This window comes from Callithrix jacchus, chromosome 8 (assembly GCF_049354715.1).
Source record: "Callithrix jacchus isolate 240 chromosome 8, calJac240_pri, whole genome shotgun sequence".
Taxonomy (NCBI): domain Eukaryota; kingdom Metazoa; phylum Chordata; class Mammalia; order Primates; family Cebidae; genus Callithrix; species Callithrix jacchus.
Genome location: NC_133509.1, coordinates 89966521 through 89993050, shown reverse-complemented (window position 1 = coordinate 89993050; position 26530 = coordinate 89966521). Strand labels below are relative to the sequence as shown.

Genomic DNA, 26530 nt, shown 5'->3' with positions numbered 1-26530 from the left:
CCCATGATGTTCAGGGCTTTGCCACCAGGCGTCTGTGAACCTCCTGAAATTGCTGCATTTACTGAGCATGCCTGTTTCTCTGATGAGCAGGTTAAAAGCTCTGATCAGCTGTTTTTAACTCATTCCTACCTCCCCAAAACAAAAACCACCACCACAGAGAATTAGACATAGATCTGAAGGAGTGGACCCTAGTGGTTTTTATCCCCAACACATCATCAGTCACCTGGTGACCCTTCTAAAATCTAGAGAGAGAACCTTGGGATCTATCCTGGACTTAGGAAAATGATCACATGCTTGAATGTTATTGCAATGTCAGATCGCCATGTTGTTGAAAAAAGCTCCCATGTGCATACTCTGTATCTCTGTCCTCCTGTCTTCATGACTGGTAACAGTTTACAGATGGGCCCAGATCTAGAAGCCACACTTGAATAGCACTACTCCAGGTGGTTCTGATGACCTGCCAGGGTTGGGAACTGCTGCTCTTTAGAATGTAAATACAGTCTCCTTCCCACCCTCTAGACCCGACTTTAAAAAATTGCAAACAGTTTTAAAGGTGTTAATGGATTCCAGAAGCTATGCTTGGAACTCATCTTTAAGAGCTTGCTACCCAAAAGTCTTTCTGTTGTGGTCAAATTATGACATGTATTCATGAAAGGGCACACGTTCTAAATTGACTGTAGAGACTGATTAATTATTTATCTAGAATCTTTTGACTTAAAGGGTCATGATACACATTATATGGTATAATGTATATATATATGGCATAGATAGGGAAGTTAGGTTATATGCAGTTGCAGTGTTGAGTTGATCTGTGCTATAGTGAGAGTTATTTATCTAAAGAAGTAAGAGAAGAGAGAAGATACAGATGCAGCACCAAACATCTTGATGTTTGGGGGGAGATGGCAGGGAGAGAAGGATGACTGGTTGCAGATGGGGTGACTGATGATTTCCTGCCACCTGTGAGTGGTCATGATCATAAATTTGAAATAGAGTCCTCCCCAAAAATCTGACCACTGTATGACTCAGGATCATGGCTGGGGTAGATTCATTTCAGCACTTGTAAAGAGCTCAGTAAAGATTATGAAAATAAGGTAGCATGTGATGGAACCAAGAGACTGAACCTTTAGGACATTCACATTGAGCAGGGATGACAAAGAGATGATGATGATGATGATGATGATGATGATAAAGAGATGATAATGATGTTGATGATGATGATGATGATGATGTTTTGAGATGTAGTGTCACCCAGGCTGGAGCGCAGTGGTGCCAGCTCGGCTGACTGCAACCTTTGTCTCCTGGAGTCAAGCGATTCTCCTGCCTCAGCCTCTCAAGTAGCTGGGATTATAGGCACCCACCACGACACCTGGCTGATTTTTGTTTCAAAACTGTAAGAAATCCACCAGGCACAGTGGCTCATGCCTGTAATCCCAACACTTTGGGAGGCCAAGGCAGATGCATCACTTAGAGGGCAGGAGTGTGAGACCAACCCGGCCAACATGGCAACACCCCATTTCTACTAAATAAAAAAATTAGCTGGGTGTGGTGGTAATCCCAGCTACAGTATGTGCCTGTAATCCCAGCTACTCGGGAGGCTGAGGCAGGAGAATCGCTTGAACCCAGGAGGCGGAGGTTGCAGTGAGCCGAGATTGCGCCACTGCATTCCAGCCTGAACAACAAGAGCGAAACTCCGTCTTCAAACAAACAAAAAAACTCAGAAATCTAAGGCCTGCAACCAAATACCTAAGTTCAGTGATGCTCCGTGAAAGAGAGTGGGAGGATGATTTGGATCCACAGACATTTATCAGGTGCTTTTTATATCCTAGTTAGGAGACAACAAGCCTTTGGTGGGACCTCATGTAAGGAAGCAAGAGCTATATGCCATCAGAGGTGTCCAAACACATTAGCATAGGGTTCTGAGGAGCAAAAGGTATGGGGAGTGTTTATGGAGGGGTCTTCCTGAATGAGTAAAATTCGAACATTTAGAAAACAGGAGCAAATAGATAGTATGAGTGTTAGGGAGTGATGACTGTATTTGATGGGGACTAGGGAAGCACTGAGCATTGGCTACAATTTATAAAGATTGAGCAAGTGAAAAAGGGCATGTGAAGGCATGGAGTTGAGCCATGCTGGAGATAGGCAGAGTTTTGGTGAGCGTTAACTAGGGTTGTGATAGTAGGAATAAAAAGAAAGGTCTAGATAGAAAGACTTGAACTGGTAATGGAATTGACCATCGCCGGATTGATTAGGCAGTGGATAAGTCAAAAATAATCTTGGCCGGCCGGGCGCGGTGGCTCACGCCTGTAATCCCCCCACTTTGGGAGGCTGAGGTGGGTGGATCACGAAGTCAAGAGATCGAGACCATCCTGGTGAAATCCTGTCTCTAATAAAAATACAAACAATTATCTGGGCATGGTGGCGTGTGCCTGTAATCCCAGCTACTCAGGAGGCTGAGGCAGGAGAATTGCCTGAACCCAGGAGGCGGAGGTTGCGGTGAGCCGAGATCGTGCCATTGCACTCCAGCCTGGGTAACAAGAGCGAAACTCCATCTCAAAAAAAAAAGTAATCTTGAAGGGGGGAAACTGGAGATTTTTCTGGAAAAATAATGAACTTGGTTTTGAACTTGGATTTAAGTTGCCTGAGCAACTCCTGGATATCTGTCTGAGAGTTTACAGCTAGTTTCTGTCATTCAAGTGAAGTTTCGCTACAGCGCAACAGGTGTAGCTAGCAGGTGTAGGATCCAGAACTCAAAGGAACGCCACAAAAAGGATCGAAATGTGACAGGGCGAATGTATGTCTCCTCTCCTGGTTGTGTGGCCAGGCTTTTGTTTCCCTTGCAGCGCTTAAAATGCTGGGCATGTGTGTTCCAGATACCTCACCAGATACGTTCCCACCCACCCTGCCGGTTGCTGCCATACTCCACTGTGACTTTGAAGAGCTCTTGGGCTGTTTCTGTTGCTCTTCTCTACCAGATAACCATCTGCTGTGGGTTTATCCCTGGGTTTTCTGGTTATAACCCAGGGCACATGTAAGAGGTTTCTCAGGAAATCAGATAGCCAGTAAGTTTTTCACATTTGCAGTAAATCTCTTTTCTGCCCAACATGGCTATTCTTGGTGCCCACTTTAGGAAAGTCAGGTCCTTCTTGTGCTAAACTTAAACTTGACAGTCATCGAGTGACTCCATTTACTAAGGATGAGTACAGATGGAGATCCAGAGTCATTTTAATCATGGTTCTCTTTCTCTTATGTGTAATGTCTGCTTGAACTGAACTCAAAATTTTCAGTTAGTGAACATGAGTTGATTTTACTGATGTTTTGCTTTCAGTTTAGATTGCAAAGGAAAACATGTATGTTTGTGGGGTGGAGCTCTGCAGTGCATAGGAACTGTTTGCAGAGATAATTGTTGGGTGTGATCTATTTATTTTAGATTCTGAAGGTCTTCTCAAAACCAAGGAGAAGAATCAGAAGCTTTACAGTCGAGCACAGCGGCACCAAGAGAAAAAGGAGAAGATTCAGAGGCATAATCGCAAACTTGGCGACCTGGTAGAGAAAAAGACCATTGACTTAAGAAGTCATTATGAGCGTCTGGCAAATCTTCGACGATCCCATATATTAGAGCTCACTTCTGTCATTTTCCCAATCGAGGAAGTAAAGACTGGTGTGAGGTACATTCAGCAAACCTTTTCACTCTAGGAATAGATCAAGTTCCAAATACTTTCTGAAGTATGTCAGCACCTTATTTCTTGGGCCTTATTCTAGGGTCACTGGTTTTCCTGATGATGGAACATAAGTCTTATCTGTTTCAACAAACAGTGCACACTGCACAAAGCTGGTTAGGCAGCCAGGTGAGCGGTGGGGCCCAGGCTTGTGTACTCTCCTAGAGCTTCTAGGTGAGGTGCTGACTCATACTTCTAATTAAGAACCACCTGATGGCCGGGTGTGGTGGCTCCCGCCTGTAATCCCAGCAGTTTGGGAGGCCGAGGTGGGCGGATCACCTGAGAGGTCAGTAGTTTGAGACCAGCCTGGCCAACACGATGAAACCCTGTCTCTACTAAAAATACAAAAATTAGACAGGCATGGCGGCACGCACCTGTAGTCCCAGCTACAGTACAGCAGGAGAATTGCTTGAACCCAGGAAGCCGAGGTTACAGTGAGCCAAGATCATGCCACTGTACTTCAGCCTGAGCAAGAGAGCAAGACTCTATCTCCAAAGGGAAAAAAAAAAAAAAAAGGACTATCTGATGGGTGATGTTTGATGTTGGGCCATTTATTAGTTGTGTTTTGGGAGGCATCTTCTTGGACCTCAAAGTCTTGATTTCCTTGTCTGACAAATGGGGATTTAAAAATGCCCTTTCACAGAGAAATCATGAGCAAATACATAAGAAAACATCTAGAGCTTGGGGTCTCTTAGAGATGGTCGGCACTACATGTTGACTTAACCTTTTCCTGGTGACTGCTATTTATTGTGTTAGTTGCTATTGAGCACTAAATACTGTGACTTTAATCTTAGGCGCTAGTGCATGGATAACCTCTGGTGGGATGAACAGGACAGTGGTTCCCCCATCTGGCTGTTCATCTGAGAAATAGAGGTTCCAGAGGGTACCCCTCCACCCTCCCAGTCCAACTTGTAATACTTCTGTATCTTTAAACTTCCCTGATGCTACTGCTCATCAGCAGGTTTGACAACTACCACCGGCTTTCATTTATTCCCACAAGCCACCGGGCTGCTCTAGTTGAGGATTTTCCTGCCTCTCTGGGTGCTCCGACTCTCCAGCAGCTTTCCCTGGAAACACTCACTGGACTATTGCTAGTTTCATAACTATTCTCTCCAGTCTGTCCTTTAGTCTGTTGCCAGAGTTGGCTTCCTAAAACCCAAAAAGACTGATTGCTCTTCTAGCTTGAGAACCTGCTCTCTGACTCTTAAGTAATTTGTCATTAGTAAGAGTTGGCAAATAGAAAAATAAAAAGGCAGATTTAAAATAGAGCAGAATATCAAGTTTTCAGGAGACTGACAGCTGAGTGCAGTATGTGATCTTGGATCCTGTATCCCAGAAGAGATATTAGCAGGACAGTTGGAGAGAGTTGAGCAAGTTCTGTAAATGAGTTAACAGTGTAGTAGCAGTGCTGATTATCTGGTTGTGATAATTGTATAATATTTTCGTGAATTGATACTTTGGGAAAGTTGAGTGAAGTGTATACAAGGAAACTTTAAAATTCTTGACGTTTTTCTGTAAGGCTGATATTTTTTCAAGAACACACGAAGAGAAAATGAAGAAAAACTCTTATTTCTGTGCTGTTTTAATCTTTTATTTAGTGTAAATTATTATATGCCATTCATTTTTTAAAAAGAAGTTGATGGTTTTAAAGTTTTCCTTATAGTAAGAAATCTTACTATAAGTTACTTCTCGTAACTTCTTGTGGGAGGAGGGAGAGCTAGCAGTACAGCTCAGAATTGGCCAGTCTTATCTGTGACAGCTGGTAGCAGTTATCTTACACATATGTTGTGGCAGAAGGAAAGATATGAAGAACCACTGGCCAAGAGGACAGAATCTAAACTTTGAGCAGCACAGAAGGCCTTTCCCAGTCCGCTTGCTTTCTGCCTGCTTTTCCAGTCCGTCTCCTGGCACTTCCCTTGTGTGTCCCACATACCAGCCACACTGAACATCTCTGTTCCCCAAGTGCGCTGTGTCCTTTCCCATCACTGCATTTGTACCTGCTGTGACTTCTCATGGTGGGTTTGTTTTTTTGATTTGAGAGGGAGTCTCATTCTGTTTTCCAGGCTGGAGTGCAGTGATGTGATCATAGCTTATTATAACCTTGAATTCCTGGGTTTAAGCAATCCCACTGCCTTGACCTTACAAAGCACTGAAATTACAGGCATGAGCCATCATGGTGGGCTTGTTATTTTTTGTTATTCTCAGTTTTTTGTTTGTTTGTTTGTATTTTGAGACAGAGTTTCGCTGTCGCCCAGGCTGGAGTGTACTGGCACAATCTCAGCTAACTGCAACCTCTGCCTCCTGGGTTCAAGCAATTCTCCCACCTTAGCAATTCTCCCAAGTAGCTGGGATTACAGGCACCTGCCACCACACCTAGCTCATTTTTTTATTTTTAGTAGAGATGAGGTTTCACTCTGTTGTCCAGGCTGGTCTCAAATTCCTGACCTCAAGTGATCTACCCGCCTTGACTTCCTAAAATGCTGGGATTACAGACATGAGCCACTGCACCTAGCCCTGTTGTTTCTTTTCTTTCAGTCCTCAGTTGGTTTGCAATATGGAGCCTGTGAATATGGCTATGGCATATGAGGGCATGGCGAGCAGGCGCAAGGCCCTGTGCTGCGTACTGAAGGGCCATTGTTGGCACAGGGAAAAGCACTAGAGCTTGAGCTGCAAGCTGAGCTAGCTGCTATTTTTGTGGGATGCTATTTTTACTTGACAGAAAGACTTGAGTATTAAAGAGAGTTTAAAAAATGTAAAACTGTGTCACTCTTTTTTTTTTTTTTTTTTTTTTGCCAATCAGTTTGAGCTTATGAAGTTGCTCAGGTTAGCCTTGAACTGATGACCTCGCCTTCGCGAGCTCCATGACCTCCGGCGGGAGCCACTTTGGACCCCGGAACTGTGTCACTCTTTACTAATTTTTTGTTTCGAAAAGATTTTTTTCATAAAAATGTTTAACAGGTTTAATAGGTTTATTGATATTTCTGAATGAATTATTTAAATTTTTCTCAGTTTCTAATTCAGTAAGTATCAGTAATCTAACCCATGTAAACAAAAGTTCTTTGGGATTCCAAAGTGTTTTAAAAAAGCAAGTAAAAGGGTGTCAAGACCAACTAGTTGGAGGACCTACTACGTTTGGCCCTACCTCTTGGTTCCGTCTTCCTCATAGTGTGTGGGCTTTTATGCCACAGCTGGTTTGGTCCTCATCTCTGATAGCAAATTCTTACCTACATATATTCCAGTTAAATTCCTGGCCAGGCATGGTGGCTCACAACTGAAATATTTGCACTTTGGCCTATCACAGGAGCTCATGATTATAAGCTCAGCACTTTCAGAGGATTGCTTGAGGCCAGGAGTTCAAGACCAGCCTGGGCAACAAAGTGAGACCTCATCTCTACAAAAAAAATGTTTTAAGTTAGCCAGGTTTGGTAGTAGGTGCCTGTAGTCCCAGCTACTTAGGAGGCTGAGGCAGGAGGATCTCTGGAGTTTAGGAGTTCAAGGCTTCTGTGAGCTATGATTGCGTCTGTCAGTGCACTCCATGTTGAGTAACAGGGTGACACCCATCTCTAAAAATAAAAACGAAGGTAGAATTCCTGTGCTCACATGCAGCTCTTTGATGTTCTGGCTTGTGTTGCGGGTATATTGCATGCCCTTAAAAATCCTCTCTTGAAATCTGTATGTGTCTTCTTGACTTGTAGAGATCCCGCAGATTTGTCTTCAGAGAGCGACAGTGCCATGACCTCCAGCACTGTGAGCAAGCTTGCTGAAGCCCGGAGGACAACTTACCTCTCAGGACGATGGGTCTGCGATGATCACAATGGAGACACCAGCATTAGCATTACAGGGCCTTGGATTAGCCTCCCGAACAATGGGGACTACTCTGCCTACTATAGCTGGGTGGAGGAGAAGAAAACAACCCAGGGGCCTGGTGAGAAGCTGCATATCCTTTGAAATCTAGATAGAGAGTTCTAGGTAAAATTGACATAACAAAATGAACAGCTTTCAAACAAACAGTTCAGGGGCATTTAGTACATTCCTGGCATGTGCTTCCGTCACCTCCATGTCATTCCAAAACATTTTGATCATCCCAGACAGAAACCCCATGGCATGAAAAGTGTCACATTCCCCCACTCTCCCTTCCCCTCAGCTCCTGGCAACTACACATCCGCTTTCTATGACTGTAGATTTGCCTGTTCTGGGCAACTCGTATCAATGGAATCATCGAATCTATGGTTTTTTGTGTCAGGCTTCTTTCACTTAGCATGATATTTTCAAGGTTCATCCACATGATTTGCATATATTATTTCATTCCTTTGAATTCCATTGTATGGATAAATAAGCCACATTTTGTTTTATTCATTCATCACTTGATGGACTGAAAACATTTTTTAGATGTCTCACTTTTTGGGGGGTTAATACTGCTTGGTATATAAGAAGACATTAAAGAAGTATATTTAGCCTATTGAGATCTGTATTTTTAGTGTACAACTTTGTAATGTGTTTTAGTAGTCCTAAATGGAGATTTAAATCCCCCAGTGGAAAAACCCTTTAAAACCCCTGCAGATTCTCTTTGGTGGAGAAAGATTGTTTGCAGTCACTCATTAAATATTTAGTGATCTCATGCTTTGTGTCATGCACATTGCTGGGTGCTGGACATACAAAGGTGACCAAGACAGATGTGGCCCTTTCCTCTTAGGAGAGAAAGGCAGGAAGTAAGTAAATAATCAAGATGCTGTACATGCAGTGGGTGCCATGGAAGGAATTAGGGGACCTTCCTGGGGCAGGATGGGTACGGAGGAAGGGCTGACTCTTTCATAGGTTTGTCAGGAGAGGCCTTTCCGGGGAGGTGACATTCAAGTTGGGCATTTATTGTTCTGATATTACATTATCAGGTTCACACAGGTCAGACTTTAATTTCATTTATGCTGGGCCTATTTAGGCCCATTTGCTCTGTTGCATTGCTCAGCAAAATACCAACAATGGGCCATTTATGTCTGGTCATGGAGTATCTGTTAAGTAAGGACTAAAACCTAACAGTGTTATCATGATAAAGTCATTATGATCAACTCTTAGATCATTAGAATGTTGTTGGAATGAAGGTTTTGTCCATGGTGGTTGTTTTCATACTGCAGATATGGAGCAGAGTAACCCTGCCTACACCATCAGTGCTGCGCTATGCTATGCAACTCAGCTGGTCAACATTCTGTCTCATATACTTGATGTAAATCTTCCCAAAAAGCTGTGCAACAGGCAAGTAATTGAAGGCGATATTGTCATCTTTATCGTAGCTCTTTCAAGTTTCTCTTTTGTCCTCATTTATTCCAGTAAACCAAAAATAGGAATGTAAATATTATCAAGACTGAGAAGGTCTGATTGAAATATCGAGATTAATTTCAAAAGCCTTATGTGCTAATTTGTTTCATTATCTTACAATTGTACATGAAGTCTTCCAGAAGACCGCAGAAAATCTAAAGGGGAGTACCAGGATATTCAAGGGTTTGCTGCAGATACTCATGTTAAAGTGTAACCACTGAATTCTTTGGTTTTGTTGTTTTTGTTGTTGTTTTGAGACCCAGTCTTGCTCTGTCACCTAGGCTGGGGCACAGGGGCGCAATCTCTGCTCACTGCAGCCTCTACCTCACAGGTTCAAGCAATCCTTCCACCTTAGCCTCCCATGTAGCTGGGATTACAGGCACCCACCACCATGCCTGGCTAATTTTTGTATTTTTAGGAGTGAGGGGTTTTGCCATGTTGGCCAGGCTGCTCTTGAACTCCTGACCTCAAGTGATCCGCCTGCCTCAGCCTCCCAAAGTAAATTTGGGATTACAGGTGAGCTGGGATTACAGGTGAGCCACTGTGCCTTGCCCTGAATTCTTTTGGTTTGTTTGTTGTTGTTGTTGTTTTAAATAAAAAACTTACATGGTTTAAAATTCAAAACATTTATACAAAAACTAGCTGGGCGTGATGGTGGGTGCTTGTAATCCCGGCTACTTGGAGGCTGAGGCAGGAGAATCACTTGAACCTGGGAGCCTGAGGTTGCAGTGAGCCAAGATCACACCACTGCACTCAAGCCAGAGTGACAGAGTGAGACTTTGTCTCAAAAATAAATAAATTTCAAAAAATTTAAAGATACACAGTCTACCCAGTTTGCACTACAACCATCCTCCTACCCTCCAGCTATATCATTGCATTTCAAGCACATGCAGACATTATCATCTTCTCCCACTTTTAAAAAATAAACCCCGTCTCTACTAAAAATTCAAAAAATTAGCTGGGCATGGTGGTGTGTGCCTGTAATCCCAGTTACTCAGGAAGCTGAAGGAGGAGAATTGCCTGAACCCAGGAGGCGGAGGTTGCGGTGAGCTGAGATCTCGCCATGGCACTTCAGCCTGGGTAACAAGAGCGAAACTCCGTCTCAAAAAAAAAAAAAAAAAAAAATTTAAAAGTTCCTTTCTTCTTTTTTCTTGAGACAGGGGTCTCACTCTTTCGCCCAGGCTGGAGTGCAGTGACATGATCTCAGCTCATTGCAACCTTCACCCCTCCCCAGGCCCAAGCAATCCTTCTACCTCAGCCTCCCAAGTAGCTGGGACTACAGGCGCATGCCACCACACCTGGCAATTTTTTTTTGTATTTTTTGCATGAGACAGGGTTTCCCCATGTTGCCCAGGCCGGTCTTGAACTCCTGGGTTCAATCAATCTTCCCCCCTTCCGCCTCCCACAGTGCTGGGATTACAGGCATGGGCCACTATACCCAGCTACCATCTTCCTCCTTTAAACACAGATGGTAGTATGCTATACTATAATGATTTACACTTTGCTTTTAAAATTTTTAGTTAGTAACAAATGTTAATGAAATTCCCGCTGTGTGCCAGCACTGTTGTAGGAACTGGAGGGCACACTGGTGACAAAAAAATAATCCCTACGCTCTTGGAGCTCACATTTTCATGGAGGGCTCAGCATAAATAGTAAACAGATCAGCAGCACGTCAGATGGCAATAAATGCTGTGGAGCACATTAAAACAGGATGAGAGGGTGGCTCAGGCCTGCCTGTAATTCCAGCACTTTGGGAAGCTGAGGCAGGAGGATCACTTGAGCTCAGGAGTTCGAGACCAGCCTGGGCAACGTAGTGAGACCTCGTCACTACTAAAAAAAAAAAAAAAAAAAAAAAAAATTAGCTGCGTGTGGTAGCACACACCTATAGTCTCAGCTACTTGGGAAGCTGAGGTGGAAGGCTCACTTGAGCCCAGGAGATTGAGGCTGCAGCCTGCAGTGAGCTATGATCACACCGCTGCATGCCAGCCTGGGTGACAGAATGAGACCCTTCCTATAAAAAACAAAAAAGATAAGAGAAAGGGAATGTGGTGAGAGAGGGGCTTGCTGTGTTTGAGTGGGCAGGTATGCAGTTCCCCCTAGGGAACCAGAGGGAGGGAAGGAGGGAGGGAGCTGTGAGGGCCCCTTAGGAAAGAGGCTGCAGGCAAAAAGAGTGGCAATTGCAGTGTCCTGGATGGAATAACGAGGGTAAAGAGGAATACGTGGTGCAAATCTTGTAGGCATCAAAGGGGGGGGCCATGTAAGTGTTTGGCGGTCATTTTGCATAAAGTAGATGACAGTTGTATAGTTTTCCTTTCTATAAAGGTATCAAGATCTTAGCAGTCTGCTGTTGATGCTTCAAGAAATAACCTTGTCCATTTTTCATTTCATTAGTGTTTCGGGTATTTGTTAAGTGTTTCAGATGTTTGTGTAGAATAAATTTCCTGAAGTGGAATTGCTTGGTGGAAGGGGATGTGCATTTGTGATTTGGGTAGATGCAGTATAATTGTTCTGTTAAAAAGTATTTGTTAAGTGTAATTTACTAAGGAGGCAAAGGGCACAGGGTATGTGTTATACCTAATTGTACTGTAAATAGAAATTTTAACATAGAATTTCCTCAAAAAAATACAGCTTTATAAATTGTATGTTTGTTTTACAGTGAATTTTGTGGCGAAAATCTAAGCAAGCAGAAATTTACTCGAGCAGTGAAGAAACTGAATGCAAATATTCTTTATCTTTGTTTTTCTCAGGTATGAAAAATACGTTGTGAACTAACTTTTACTTTCTTAAACAATTGAAAATATTAACCAATTCTTTAATTTTTTTAGCATGTAAATTTAGATCAATTACAACCACTGCATACCCTCAGGAATCTAATGTACCTGGTCAGTCCGAGCTCTGAACACCTAGGCAGGTAAGAAGGATATATGTTGCTTTTCTCTGAGTGTTTTTTGTGACTCCTGTTAGAAGAGTTGTATGTTGACATAGTGGAGTCCTGTTCCCTAATCCCAAACTCCTCAAACCAGACAAAAATAGTGCAGTTCCATACAGAAAGAAACAAAGGTAATTATATTTGAACTTTTTTTTGTAATCATGTCTTAGAAAAAAATGATATCAATCATTTTTATAAAACGCAGTAGAAGAAACCACAGAAGGCCAAAGGTCACATCTTTGAATCTGCGTATACGCCCCTCCTGGACATAGACCCCTTTATAAAAAGCTGTGAACTCTGTGGCCCTACCGAGTGTCCGTCCTGTGCATTTTCTTTTGCTCCTGCTCACTCCTTGTCCATCGTAACAATTCAGTTTATTTTTGAGATGGCGTTTCACTCTTGTCGCCCAGGCCGTAGTGCAGTGGTGCAGTCTCATCTCACTGCAACCTCCACCTCCTGAGTTCAAGTGATTCTCCTGTCTCAGCCTCACAAGTAGCTGGGATTACAAGCTTGTGCTACCACACCCAGCTAATTTTTATATTTTTAGTAGAGACGGGGTTTCACCATGTTGGCCAGGCCAGGCTCAAACTCCTGATCTCAGGTGATCCACCCGCTTTGGCCTCTCGAGTGCTGGGATTACAGGCATTAGCCATTAGGCCCAGCCACACAATTTTCTTATTATCACTGAGTCAATCTGAATCACCATTTGTTGGAGATAATAGGTGTTAAGAGGTTTAGGGGATGAACTGGTTTGAAATCAATTAGCTTAAAGAAAGTTAAATAAAAAATACCAACCAGGGCTGGTCTGTGAGATCTTTTTATTCTGTCAGCCCATGAAAGCATGAAGTATATGAGGCTCAGCTTCGTTCCATCCAGGCACCCTTGTGCCGGGCACTTAACTTTTTTTCCTTGCTCTTACCAGTCTGCATACAATTCTGCAGAGATGTGATATGGTTATGTATTTACACTTTTGAAAGAGTACTCAAAGAAAGACAAATGGTGGGAAAGTTCTTTTTGGATTCCCTTCTGCATCAGCCATCTACTGAAACCCAAGGTGTTAAATTAGGGGAGGCCTCCTCCACTGACAGTGTGCCTGGCTTCCCCCATTCGGCAGTTAAAATCTGCCTTGAGCCATTGTGTTACGCTTCCTCCTCCTCCCCACATCAGATAGTTAACATTTCCGGGATATAGACTCCTTTATAAAAAGCTGTGAACTCTCCAGGAAACTGCACATATACTTAAAATGTGCCATTTTACAGGGAGTTCATGCCTGTCACCCCTGATCCCATTCATTGGTTCATGAACTGTGGAAACCTGAGCATTAGAAATCCATCCTAGTTTTAGTGGTTGGTTTCTGTGAGTTTACTCACCCTCCTCTCTGTACCTTACCTGTAAAGGGCTGTAAAGAGCTCAACGTTAGGAAATTTACCTGTAAAGGGCTCAACATTAGGAAAATCTATCCTTACTAGTAAGAACCAATATTTTTGGGGCCAGTCTTTATTGACAAAGGGCCAACCTCTTTACTTCCCTTGGATATTATTCCTACTTTATAGATGGGAGAAACTGAAGCTTAGTATGATCAAATAACTCGTGGCCATGGGCACAGAGCTTGTACAAGTGGCGGAGCCAGGGTCTTAGCACACATCTGGCTGATCCACGGTAGTAGATACTCATGCCGTTAACCAGCATATATTATTTCATCACATTAACAGATTAAAGAAGAAAAAAGATCAACCTGATAGATGCTGAAGATAATTAAATAAAATGCAGCTCCCATTAATAATTGGGGGGGAAATGACTAGCAAGTTAAAAGTAGATTATTACTAGAGGATAGCTATCATAAACCTACAAGGAAAGTTATACTCAATGACAGATTACTTACATAGATATCGATGTAATTTATGCAATAGATTACATAGGAAAAATCAAGAGTGCCTACTATCAGTGCTGTGTTAACATAGCTCTGGAGGCCTTGCCAAGGCAAAGCATTCTTAAAAAGAAGTGAGGTGTATTTATATTGGGAAGAAAGAAACTAAGTTAGCATTACTGTAGATGGCATAACTATTAAACTGGATATCCAAGAGAACTAAGAAACTTAGAAATGATAGCTCAAATCAGGTGGTGGCTCACACCTATAATCCCAGCTACTTGGAAGGCTGAAATGGGAGGATCACTTGAGCCCAGGAGTTCAAGACCAGCCTGGGCAACCTAGTGAGACTCTGTCTCTACAAAAAGGAGAAAAAGTAATTTAGCCGGGCCTGGTATTGCATGCCTATGCAGTCCCAGCTACTCCAGAGGCTGAGGTGGGAGGATTGCTTGAGTTGAGTTCTAGGCTGCAGTGAGCTCTGATTGTGCCATTGCACTCCAGCCTGGCTGACAGTGAAACCCTGTCTCTTTAAAAAGAAAAAGATAAACGTACAAAAAGCAGTTGCTTTCTTGGGTGCCAATAACAACCAGTTTCGAAGTTTAATGGAAAAAGTGTTCCTTTTATTGTAGCAGCAAAACCTGTAAATTATACAGCAGTGATCTTAATAAAATATCTGTAAAATGATTACAAAAATTATGAAACTTATTTTTATTCCACATGTATTTTTTTAATGGCTGCTACACACTATTTGAGGAATGGAGCTGAAAGAAAGCCAAAGGCTTTCAGGATGAGCAGCCTCAATACTTCGAAAGTGCTACTTCTCAAAAGGAAGACTGATCATATTTCATGGAGCTTTGACAAGCTGATTCTAAAGTTCACTAGAAGTATAGTCTGCAAGGAAGTGTTGAAAAGAATAATGAGGGATGGGGTTGGTCCATTTAAAACACAGCATAAAGGTCTTTAAAACAGAATGCTGTTGTCATGCAAATAGGTAGAGTGATTAGAGGAAGAGAATGGTCCCAAAACAGACTCTCGTTTATGTGGAAATAGTCTTATGATAGGGGAGGCATTGAGTCCGATTATAGTTCAGTGTTGGGCCAGTTGGATATTCATATGGGTTAAAAGTTGAATTCATACCACATTCCATATACAAAAAATAAATTCCAAATGATATACAAAACCTTATTTAAAAAAAATACAGCTGTAAAAAAACTAAGCAAAAGGACCGTGTTTTATAATGATAGGGTGGTGAGGGAATTCCCAAGTAAGCCACAAAACCCAAAAACGGTAAAGGAAAGGAGTTACACGTCTTACTGTGTAAAAACTCTGAATGTGTCTAGTGAAAGCTACCATAAACAAAGTTAAAAGGCAGGTAATAGATTTTGTAATCCTGTAACACACAACAGATTAACATCTAGACAACTTAAGTATTTCAAATCAGTAAAGGAAAGACCAACAACCTATAGAAAAATAGACCAAAAAAATGTAAGTAGTCGGTATTTAAATGAAAAAAACCTTCAGGCTGGGTGCGGTGGCTCACGCCTATAATCCCAGCACTTTGGGAGGCCGAGGCGGGTGGGTCATGAGGTCAAGAGATCGAGACCATCCTGGTCAACAAGGTGAAAACCCCATCTCTACTAAAAATACAGAAATTAGCTGGGCATGGTGGTGCGTGCCTGTATTCCCAGCTACTTGGGAGGCTGAGGCAGGAGAATTGCTTGAACCCAGAAGGCGGAGGTTGCGGTGAGCCGAGATCGTGCCATTGCACTCCAGTCTGGGTAACAACAGCAAAACTCCGTCTCAAAAACAAGAAAAAAAAAGAAAAAAATCTTCAGGCTCAATCAAGAAAAAAAAATGTGCAGCCAGGCCCAGTGGTATGTGCCCGTAGTACCAGCTAATTGGGAGGCTAAGGCAGGAGGATCACTTGAGCTGAGGAGTTGGAGGCTGCAGTGAACTATGATCACTTTTGTGAATAACCACTGTACTTCAGCCTGGGCAACACAGGGAGACCCCATCTCTAAAATTAAAAAAAAAAAAAAACTTTAATAAAAAAATTAAAATGCAATTCGAAACAAGTTTTCATTTGCAACCATCCGTTTGGCAAAAATAGGAAGGATTGATGAATCCAGTGTTGGTGGTGGCTGAGGGAAAAGACCCTCATACAGGAAGTGAGTTTTTATAGAGGCTTTAAAGTTTTCTGTGGGCTTCCTCTTGAGTCAGGTTTTCCATTAAGAATTGCACACACAATTAGGCTGTGGGTCACACCTGAGTTTATGGCCAGAGGACAGGAAGTAGAACTTCCGAAGTCCCTTTTCACACTGCTTCAATGAGAATCAAAGTGTAGAGAAGGTTGTTAATGGAACCTGAGTGGGATTTCCTGTTTCCATTCAGACCAGCAGAACTGAGGATTCTATTCTGAAGAGACAAACTTTCATTTTTTTTTTTTTTTTGAAACAAATTTAAACTTACAGAAAAATTAGGAAAAATAGCAGGGCCAGGCGTGGTGGCTCACACCTGTAATCCCAGCACTTTGTGAGTCTGAGGTGGGCAGATCACTTGAGATCAGGAGTTTCAGACCAGCCTGGTCAACGTGGGAAACCTCATCTTTATTAAAAAGACTAAAATTATCCGGGCGTGGTAGCGTGTGCCTGTAATCCCAGCTACTTGGAAGGCTGAGGCAGGAGAATCACTTGAACCCAGGAGGCGGAGGTTGCAGTGAACTGAGATCATGCCACTGCACTCCAGTCTGGGAAACAGTGAGACTCCATCTCAAAATTAAAAAAATAATAATAATAATAAATAAAAATAGTGCAGGCACACCCTTACTCAGATTCACCTATTAATATTTTGCCCATTGCTTATCCTTTGTGCAGTCTCTGTGTGTCCGTAAATGCACACACCCTCACATACTTGAAATAAGATTGTAAAAGTGACTTTAACAAAGCTAGAAAGATCCTTTTGTTGCCTTAATTAATAGAATACCTCCTTGCAGCACTATGAAAAAATGAGTATTCCTGCTTCAGGGTCTTGAATAAAAAGATATCCATTATTCAGCTAAACTAAAAATTAAGCGCCTTTATAATCTTTATTTCCCAACGACATTAAGTGAAATAGAATGAATTATTTTGCTAGCCGGTGTGTGTGCTATGTCTCTAGCTTGGAGTCTGGTAGGCAGGTGGTAGATCTCTAACTTAAAAGTGGTGGTAGAGAGAGGCACTGAGTGGAGAGACATTGCAGGGGCCTCTGCCAGGACTCTCCTGCTCTGTGGCTTCTCAGAAATGTAGGTTGATCATCAGAACCAACATTGTTCCATACTGCCCCTTGAGGAGTCTTCCATTCAGTCGCTTTTCATTGTACTTAGTTGAGCGCCTGCTCCGTGCCAGGTGGGTTTCTCTAAGCAGAGAACTGGAATCCACCAGGAACTCTGCCTAGAGGAAATATCATTTCCTCCTCTGCATTCATTCTGCATGTCTCCTGGGAAAACTAAGAGGGGGTCTGGAAGGACCCCAGGAATAGAGAAGGCAGCATCAAAGAGGAAGAGAAAACAGGCTGAGCCTTGGAGGGAGAGAGAAGGGAGGAGTGAGCTGTAGTTAAAAAGCTGACTGGGGCCTTAGGGGGATCCTGGGAAAACAGCCTGGCAGTCAGTTCTGAGGTCCCCTGGACTGCACAGCTGAACAGAACAGAATCAGAGCGCCCTGCATTTAATAAAGGAGGGAGCCCAGCAAAGGAATTGAAATTGTGAACGTTTTTAGTGAGTGCGTGCCAGGAGGAGAGAGAGGCAGCTCTCCAACTAGAGGAGGCAGGTGGGAGATGATGGTGATGTGGTGAGGCTCTGGGCCAGGGTGACACGTTGAAAATGGAAAAGGGGCTTATTTGATTACAGGTAGTCCTGGTGACCACAGACATAAATCAAGAGGGAGGAGGGGAGGAGTCCTAGCCGGCTAATGTTTTGAGACTGGTTCAGATATCTGAGATGAGCCTGAGGGTTTAGTAACCAGGGGCGATTTGGAGTGGCGCTAGGAATCTGAAAAGATGGCTTTAGAGTAGAACTGTCTGCCGAGGAAAAGAAAAAGGGGAGAAAAGAAATGAAGCACACTCCGGCCATAGTGGCTCGAGGAAAAGAAAAAGGGGAGAAAAGAAATGAAGCACAGTCCGGCCATAGTGGCTCGAGAACATAATCCCAGCACTTGGGGAGGCTGAGGTGGGTGGGTCACGAGGTCAAAAGATGGAGACCATACTGGCCAAATACAAAAATTAGCTGGGCATGGTGGCACGTGCCTATAGTCCCAGCTACTCAGTGGGGTGAGGAAGGAGAATTGCTTGAACCCAGGAGGTGGAGGTTGCAACGAGCCGAGATTGTGCCACTGCACTCCAGCCTGTTGACAGCAGAGCCAGACTCTATCTCAAAAAAAAAAAGGAAAAAAAAAAGAGATGAAGCCCAAGGAGAAACTTGAGGATACATAAAAGGATGCTCAGTGGCCATTAGTTTGCTTGGTAGAGAAATTCAAGGGGCAGTAGGAAGATTTGGAGAGACCCTCCCAAGTCCCACTCCCTTCACCCTTGCAAAATACTGACTTTTGGGCAGAGTGGGGGCCTAGTCAACTTGGGAGCCCCCCTAGTCTCAGGGGTTCTTTGAAAATTGCTCACTGGAGACCAAGTGGGAAACCGCAGGCATATCTTCCAATTTAATTAGTACTTGTAAAGCCCTGAAAACAGTCACTGGAGCATAAATGTTGGCCATTATGATTGTCTATCCAGCCGGGAAGTACAGGTGTCTGGGAGGAATGAGGGCTGCTTATTCCTGTAAAAAGTGAGTCAAAGGTGCAGAACTGGTGAGCTGCATTGGAGGCCACTGCTAGCCTTTTATCATTGTGAAGGCTGTAAAGAATGTTGGACTCTAGACTACAATGTCAGGCTGTACACTTCTAGGCTCTCACTTCTGTTACTTATTTTGACCTCTCTTATTTTCCCCAAAGTCGTTATCAGTGAAACCCTTAAGTGAAGCATGGCATTTAGTATGCTTATCTTGGGGGCAGCAGGAGGGAGATAGTGGCACCTTGGTCCCACCCTGGAGCTTTGTTGCAGGGCAGTTCCCTGAAAGGCTATGGGTGGGGTGGCTAGCTGCCCTGAAGCAGAAGCTGAGGGGCATTTGAAAGAGAGCAGAAAAAGAAGCAGAAAGGCAATAGGTTGTGGTGGCTCATGCCTGTAATCCCAACACTTTGGGAGGCAGAGGTGGGTGGATCACTTGAGGTCAGGAGTTCAAGACCAGCGTGGCCAACATGGCGAAACCTTGTCTCTACTAAAAATAAAAAAACTAAACAGGCATGATGGTGGGCATCTGTAATCCCAGCTACTCAAGAGGTTGAGGCAGGAGAATCACTTGAACCTGGGAGGCAGAGGTTGCAGTAAGCTAGATTGTGCCACTGCACTCCAGCCTGGGCGGCAGAGCAAGACTGTCTCAATTAAAAAAAAAAAAAGATCAGGAGCTTGACACCAGCCTGGCCAACGTGGTGAAATCCCATCTCTACTAAAAATACAAAAATTAGCCAGGCATGGTGGTGGGTGCCTGTAATCCCAGCTACTTGGGATGTTGTGGCAGGAGAATCTCTTGAACCTGGGAGGAGGTTGCATTGAGCCAAGATCACGCCATTGCACTCCAGCCTGGGTGATAATAGCAAAACTCCATCTCAAACAAACAAAAAAAAGCAGAAAGGCTTCCATGGTTTGCCGATTCGGTTCCCTGTGCTGAGGAGCCAGCAGAGAGGATGAGGCCTAAGAAAGGGTTATTGGACTTGGCAGTGAGGATGTCATTAGGGACCTTTGGGAAATAAACAGTTTTCTCCTGAAATACAGTGCAGTAATATTCAGAATTGCCTCTGATATATTCTAAACAGTTGTGCTTCATTCTGTGCTATAAATGTGTCCTAGAAAATAGTGGTGATATTTTTAAACATGTACAGGAGCCCACTGAGTTTTCTTTGTATACCATTTATTCCATTTATTACTTGTTACACTAAATAATATACCGAGTACTCAAGTGGCTTTTTGTTACAATTGTCTCATTGGAGTGCTGTGTGTTCACCTTATAGACACTGCAGTTCTTTACAACAGGAAATCAGACTGAGGACCAGCATGGACCATCTCAGTGAATGGGTTTTTTTCCTATGCAGGGTCTTCACCAATTAAGTAGGTAGACTTGTGGAAAAGTGTGATATCACAATTTGATTTATAACTTGGATGGAGATGATTATTTGGGTAAAGGAAAATTCAATCATATGTCAACAGAGTGCAGCACAGACTTGGGGAATGAATGGCGTGGTCCCTCATCCCCTCAGGTGAGGGCCTTCAGGAAGATGGCTTATTTTCTGGTGTTGAGAATGGTGGTTATCCTAAAGAGGCCCTCATTGTCTGCACACAGGTCAGGGCCCTTTGAAGTGCGAGCAGACCTTGAGGAGTCCATGGAATTTGTGGATCCCGGAGTTGCTGGAGAATCAGATGAGAGTGGAGATGAGCACAAAAGCGATGAAGAAACCGACCTGGGCACAGACTGGGAGAACCTGCCTAGTCCCCGGTTTTGTGATATCCCTTCCCAGCCTGTGGAAGTCTCCCAGAGTCAGAGCACCCAGGTGTCCCCACCCATTGCAAGCAGCAGTGCAGGTGGGATGATCTCCTCTGCAGCAGCCTCAGTGACCTCCTGGTTTAAAGCTTACACTGGACACCGTTAACGAGCATGGACTAAAACATGCCAAATCTGCATCAAGAAAGTTCTTCTCCCACTACACTCTAGTCAACATTATCTGTTTAGTTAAGATAGTGCCTGGAACATAGAGGTTAAAGTGGTGTTTTGGGTTTTTTTTAAGCAGGGAGACAAACATTTCTGTTTGTCAAGTGGCCTGTGATGGTGACCAATGTGTTTGATAATTAATAGAACAGAAGGGTCAAAGGTCTTTCTACCCAGACCAGTGTTGGTGAAGAAGGACCTGTGATTATGGCCAGTTCTGCCAAGGAAGCAGTTAATTTGGGTTCCCTCTGGGCCCAGCTACAGGGTCCACAGACGTGCGTCAGTGTTCTGGTCCTTGCGGTGCTGAGTCTGTTGCTGACACTTTAATTTTAGAGGTTGGTTGAATCATAAGAGGTGATTCTTGATGATTAGGACATGAATGGGAAAAGCTCTTTAATAGGAGTTTTTCTGCTATTGTTTTTTGTACAGAGAACCAGCAGGCAATTTGGAATCATTTGATTATTTGGTCCTTTGGTTTTGTTTGGGGAGAGGATGTTTCAATGTGTTTCATTCGTGCTGCTTTGTCATAGTTTGTCAGACATACCTGTTTTTCTTTTCCCCCCACACACCAAAGAAAATGAAAGTCTTTTTCTTTAGGATCCACATCTATAAATGGAAGAAATCCTGGCTGCAATAATGTCCTAAAGATTTTTTTTAAACTATTTTCTTGTTTTCTGAGGAGAATTAAGCTTATTCTTACCTAGTTTATTGAATTCCTGCCATCCACGCCATGAGCATTTTGAAATTGAACTTCTCTGAGGGATGATAAGTCATGAAGGTTGGCTGGCTTACACCTGTAATCCCAGCACTGCGGGAGGCTGAGGCAGGCAGATCACCTGAGGTTGGGAGTTTGAAACCAGCTACATGAGTTTGAGACCAACATGGAGAAACCCATCTCTACTAAAAATACACTGTAATCCCAGCTACTTGGGAGGCTGAGGCAGAAGAATCGCTTGAACCCAGGAGGTGGAGGTTGCGGTGAGTCAAGATTACGCCATTGCAGTCCAGCCTGGGAAACGAGCGAAATTCCATCTCCAGAAGAAAGAAAGAAAAGTCGTGAAGGTCATTCCCTTATGTGTAAGCTCAATGCCTGCATGGGCACAGGGGAAAAGCCACTTAGTTAAGCGGCCTCTGGTCATTCTTGTGTTGTCCAGTTTCTTTCTATGGGATTTCCTAGGTGACAGGTGTTTCCAGGGGAAACGTCCTGCTTGTTTCCAAGGTCTTTGTTCTGAGGACACAGCTTTGCTCAGAAACGCAGCGCAGATCCTTACAGCTAATGCTGCTTGTCTCTGTTCTGGGGAAAGCACAATGTAAAGAATGTCCCTCACCAGGAGATCATTTTCAGCTCATGTGTCTTGTCATGCTTTTAGTGACAATCTTACAAGAAAACTATGAGAGAGGCATTATGTACAAATATGTAAGTAGTTTTTTATTTTTAATAACTGCACAAAAAAATCCTATGAAAAATTCCTAACAGGCATTATTACCATATTATCTTACGTGATTAGCATGATAGCACCTCAGCTAAGTCATTCAGAGGTTTGCCATGTCCCACCTTCTTTTCTCATTGTAATTATTGTAGTTGATACTTTGCCTCCAAGTCTGGGGTGCTATATAGCTTTTGCTAATGGTATATATGGTGTTTGGTATAATTGTGGGTAGAGTTGCAGAAGGGAGTTTATTTCTATCCAGGAGTCTCAAATTCCTTGGCTCTGTGAATTTTCCATGAAAGGAGGAAGTAGACTTTACTCCTTGTGGATTTTCTTTTTTTTTTTTGAAACAGTGTCTTGCTCAGCCCTCCAGGCTGGCGTTCAGTGGTGTGATCTCGGCTCACTGCAAACTCTGCCTCCCAGTTTCAAGCAGTTCTCCCGTCTCAGCCTCACGAGTAGCTGGGATTACAGGCACCTGCCATCGTGACCAGCTAATTTTTGTATTTTTGTAGAGATGGGGTTTCACCATGTTGGCCAGGCTGGTCTTGAACTCCTGACTTCAGGTGATATGCCTGCCTTGGCCTCCCAAAGTGCGAGGATTACAGGCATGAGCCACTGCACTCGACCCCTTGTGGGTTCATCTACACTGCTGTGTTAAGTGCCCAGCTACATGATTACTGGGCTTGCTTGCATTTTCCCATCCAGTTCTGGAGTTCATAGAGAGTGGAGATGGTGGACTTGAACAGATACCAAATAAACTTACGATCTTTTAATAGTCATCTAGTTACTACTTACAACTCTCAGAAGGAAGAACTTGGTCTCACGAGTTGCAAGATTGGATTTGGAGCTTGGAGGTAGAGATCGACTTCATCTGAGATGAACAGTAGTTACGGTTTTCTTAAGCCTTTTATGAAACCATGAATGTGAGATGAAGCTATAGAATCCAGAGATCACAAACTCATATCTAGAATACTTCAACAAAATTTACAAAGATGTGGGAACTTTAGGGATTGATAGGATATTTTGTTGTTAATATCAACTAGTGGCACTTTATGTAGGGTTAAGTGATCGAACCCTTTTGTGGTTTGGAACACCAACATACTGGCTTACACTGCTGAAATATTTTGGGTTTCATTATTTTGCACTGGATCCACCCTGTAAATACTCTGAAGTATACATTTCAACCACTGTTTTTTCTACTCTTTTTGCTGCTCATTAAAATCTTTCATGTAGGTGCCAGAACCATATGTAAACAGCATTTTTAAAAAATTGAAGCTGGTTTTTTTTTTTTTTAAATAAAAAGCCATAGAACTTGGTCATGTTTTCCATTTTAAAGTGATTTATTGAAACAAGGTAATACTAATAAAAACCCACACAGGCACCAAACAGGCTGCTTAAAATGGTCTATTAAAGACATTTTTGGTAATGGACTATAAGAAAAGTTTTGCACATCTATAAGTTAGAGGGGAAAGCTGGGTCGAGTGGACAGGATTCATGTAAGGACTCACAGAAGTCGGGGAAGAGCATTCAGTGGCGTGCTGTTAAGAGGACTAGTGTCTGAGAATCTCCTCGCAGTGTCATGTTGCAGGAATTCCCCATTGCTCTGCAACTTCCAAATCAGTTTCAGTCATACAGATGTTTTCTAAACTTTATTGTATTACTGCAATAAACCTTTTAACAGTACTTTGCTAGTGTGTGTGTCTTTTTCAAACTCTGTTCATTTCCACTGCCACATCGAGGGTAGCAAGAATGAGATTGAACCTTCCATACATGTTACTGGGAAAGATAGGCAAAAAAAATAAAAAAGAAAAAAGAATGAGATTGAACCATGGAACACTTGATACAAATCATAGAATTTTTTAGAATTTTGCCAGGTAAGAAAAAATGTCTGTTAATACATTCTTTTTAAATGATGGATCATGGTGGTATTAATGGTCTTTCACAAGCTGGAAGCTGGTTGCACACTTACCCTAAAGATGTGTTTTTCTTTGGTAGCCATCATATGATGCATGTGGCCTACAGTGACTTGGTTCTGTGCAACAGACCCCTGGAGGAGGGATCTCTAGGATGTCCATGTGGAACCTGCCCACACTTTCTTTGGGACAAGAGAAAAAGGGAAATGTTAAAGGGGACCACTCACAGGCCTGAGTAGCTTTGGAGAATCCCTTCCCTTCCCCACCTAACACCCCTTTTTATTTTTCATAACTAACTTCTCCCAAGTGGGTATCAGTACCCTTCAGGTTAGATTATTGTAGACAGGGACCACCTACAGGTGGTGGAGAGCTACCAAGAGTGACTGCTGTGGCAGAGCCGGGCCAGCCAGGATACCCCCAGGAGCTATTGCCATGCTATGATCACACTGCCCCTTTACCTGGAGCAGAAGGCTGGCAGGAACAGGAGGAAATAGGCAAGGAAACGGAGGGTTGTCAAACAATGTGCGCGCTTCAGTGGCACCGTCAGTCTTTCTAGGCAGCAGTTAAAAGCATGCACCCATCTAGTGTTTAAAGGGAGATTTCCCATCCTGAGTTGTATCATGGTTGATGAAGCAATCAGATTGAAGTAGATGGGAGGAATTACAGAAGACTTTTAGGCCGGGTGTGGTGGCTCGCACCTATAATCCCAGCACTCTGGGAGGCTGAGGCGGGCAGAGAACGCAGTCAGGAGTTCAAGACCAACCTGACTAACATGGTGAAACCATCTTTACTAAAAATTGGAAACGGAGTTGGGTGTGGTGGCACACACCTGTAATCCCAGTTACTCAGGAGGCTGAGACAGGAGAGTCGCTTGAACCTGGGAGGCAGAGGTTGCAGTGAGCCAAGGTTGCAGTGAGCTGAGATTGCACCCCTGCACTCCAGGCTGGACAAGAGTGAGACTCCATCTCTGGACAAGAGTGAGACTCCATCTTTAAAAAAAAAAAAAAAAAAAAAGGAATGACTTTTGTCATTAGTATTGGGGAGGTTATTTAAAAGTTGCATCAGTAAAATGTACCAGGAAACTTGAAACTGGGCTCCTGGGCAAGCCATCTGCATCTCGGCCTTGAAACTCTCAATGAGGAAAACCACCACCAGCCAACCTGGTGAGAAAATACACTGGAAAGAGTTCACAGTCTGCTTAAACTTATACAGATGAGGTGAATTTTTTTAGGGCCAGGCATGGTGGTTCATGCCTGTAAATCCCAGCACTTTAGGAGGCCAAAGGCAGGAGGATTGGCTGAGCTCAGGAGTTCAAGGCCAACATACGCAACATAGACCCCCATCTCTACAAAAATTTAACAAATCAGGCATGGTGGTGTGCACCTGTGGCTACTCAGGAGGTTGAGCTGGAGGATCACATGAGCCTGGGATGTAGAGGCTGCAGTGAGCTGTGAGTGTACCACTGTACTCCAGCCTGGGCAATAGAACAAGACTCCATCACACAAAAACAAAAAACCAGAAACCACCAGTGAGACAATCTTTCCTCCAAGAAAGAGGATAATAAACTAGCAAGAGTTACATCAATGACTTTTTTGTTGTGCCTTTTGTAAGGAGGAGTAAGAGATACTGTGGTGGTGAGTGGGATCTAAGAGCCTTTGAATGAATGCTCCCCTTTACAAAGTGAGAATATTGGCAGAAGATAATAGATGACACTATTTAAGTGTTGAAAATGGGCTAGAGCCAGTTGAGTGGAAAAAAACTCAGGCATTAAGCAGGAGTGTCCAATCTTGGCTTCTGTGGACCACAATGTAAGAATTGTCTTGGGCCACACACAAAATACACTAATGATAGCTAATGAGCTTTAAAAAAAAGTCTTATGATGTTCTAAGAAAGTTTACAAAGTTGTTTTGAGCCACATTCAAAGCCATCCTGGGCTGCAAGTTAGACAAGCTTGCATAAAAAGGTCTTGTGGGCTGGGCATGGTGGCTCACACCTATGATCCCAGCACTTTGGGTGACCAAGGTGGGTGGATCACCTGAAGTCAGGAGTGAAAGACCAGCCTGACCAACATGGTGAAACCCCATCTCTACTAAAAATACAAAAATTAGCCAGGTATGGTGGCAGGCACCTGTAATCCCAGCTACGCAGGAGGCTGTAGTGAGAAGATCATGTAAACTTGGGAGGCTGAGGTTCCAGTGAGCTAAGATCATGCCACTGCACTCCAACCTGGGTAACAGACCAGACTGTCTCAGAAAGACAAGGCCAGGCATGGTGGATCATGCCTGTAACCCCAGCAGTTTGTGAGGCCAAGGTGGGTGGCTCATCTGAGGTCAGTTTGAGACCAGCCTGGCCAACATGTTGAAACCCCATCTCTACTGAAAATACAAAAAATATATATGTATGGGCCGGGTGTGGTGATGCATTCCTGTAATCCCAGCTACTTAGGAGGCTGAATCAGGAGAATCACTTGAAACCAGGAAGCGGAGGTTGCAGTGAACTGAGATCATGCCATTGCACCGCGGCCTGGGCAACAAGAGCGAAACTCCATCTCGGAAAAAAGGGTCCTGTGGCATCAACACCTCCA

General features: G+C 43.4%; 1 protein-coding gene across 1 annotated transcript in view; it reads left to right on the top strand.

Moving 5' to 3' along the window:
* Positions 1 to 23716, top strand: part of ATG14 (autophagy related 14) — a 46107-nt gene extending 22391 nt beyond the window's left edge. The window contains exons 5-10 of the mRNA XM_002753930.6: positions 3428 to 3665; positions 7412 to 7641; positions 8846 to 8963; positions 11683 to 11773; positions 11852 to 11937; positions 20241 to 23716. Of these exons, the coding sequence (XP_002753976.3) occupies positions 3428 to 3665; positions 7412 to 7641; positions 8846 to 8963; positions 11683 to 11773; positions 11852 to 11937; positions 20241 to 20547 (1070 nt within the window). The 3' untranslated portion in view covers positions 20548 to 23716. The remainder of the gene's footprint in view (positions 1 to 3427; positions 3666 to 7411; positions 7642 to 8845; positions 8964 to 11682; positions 11774 to 11851; positions 11938 to 20240) is intronic.
* The last annotated feature ends 2814 nt before the right edge of the window (positions 23717 to 26530 follow it).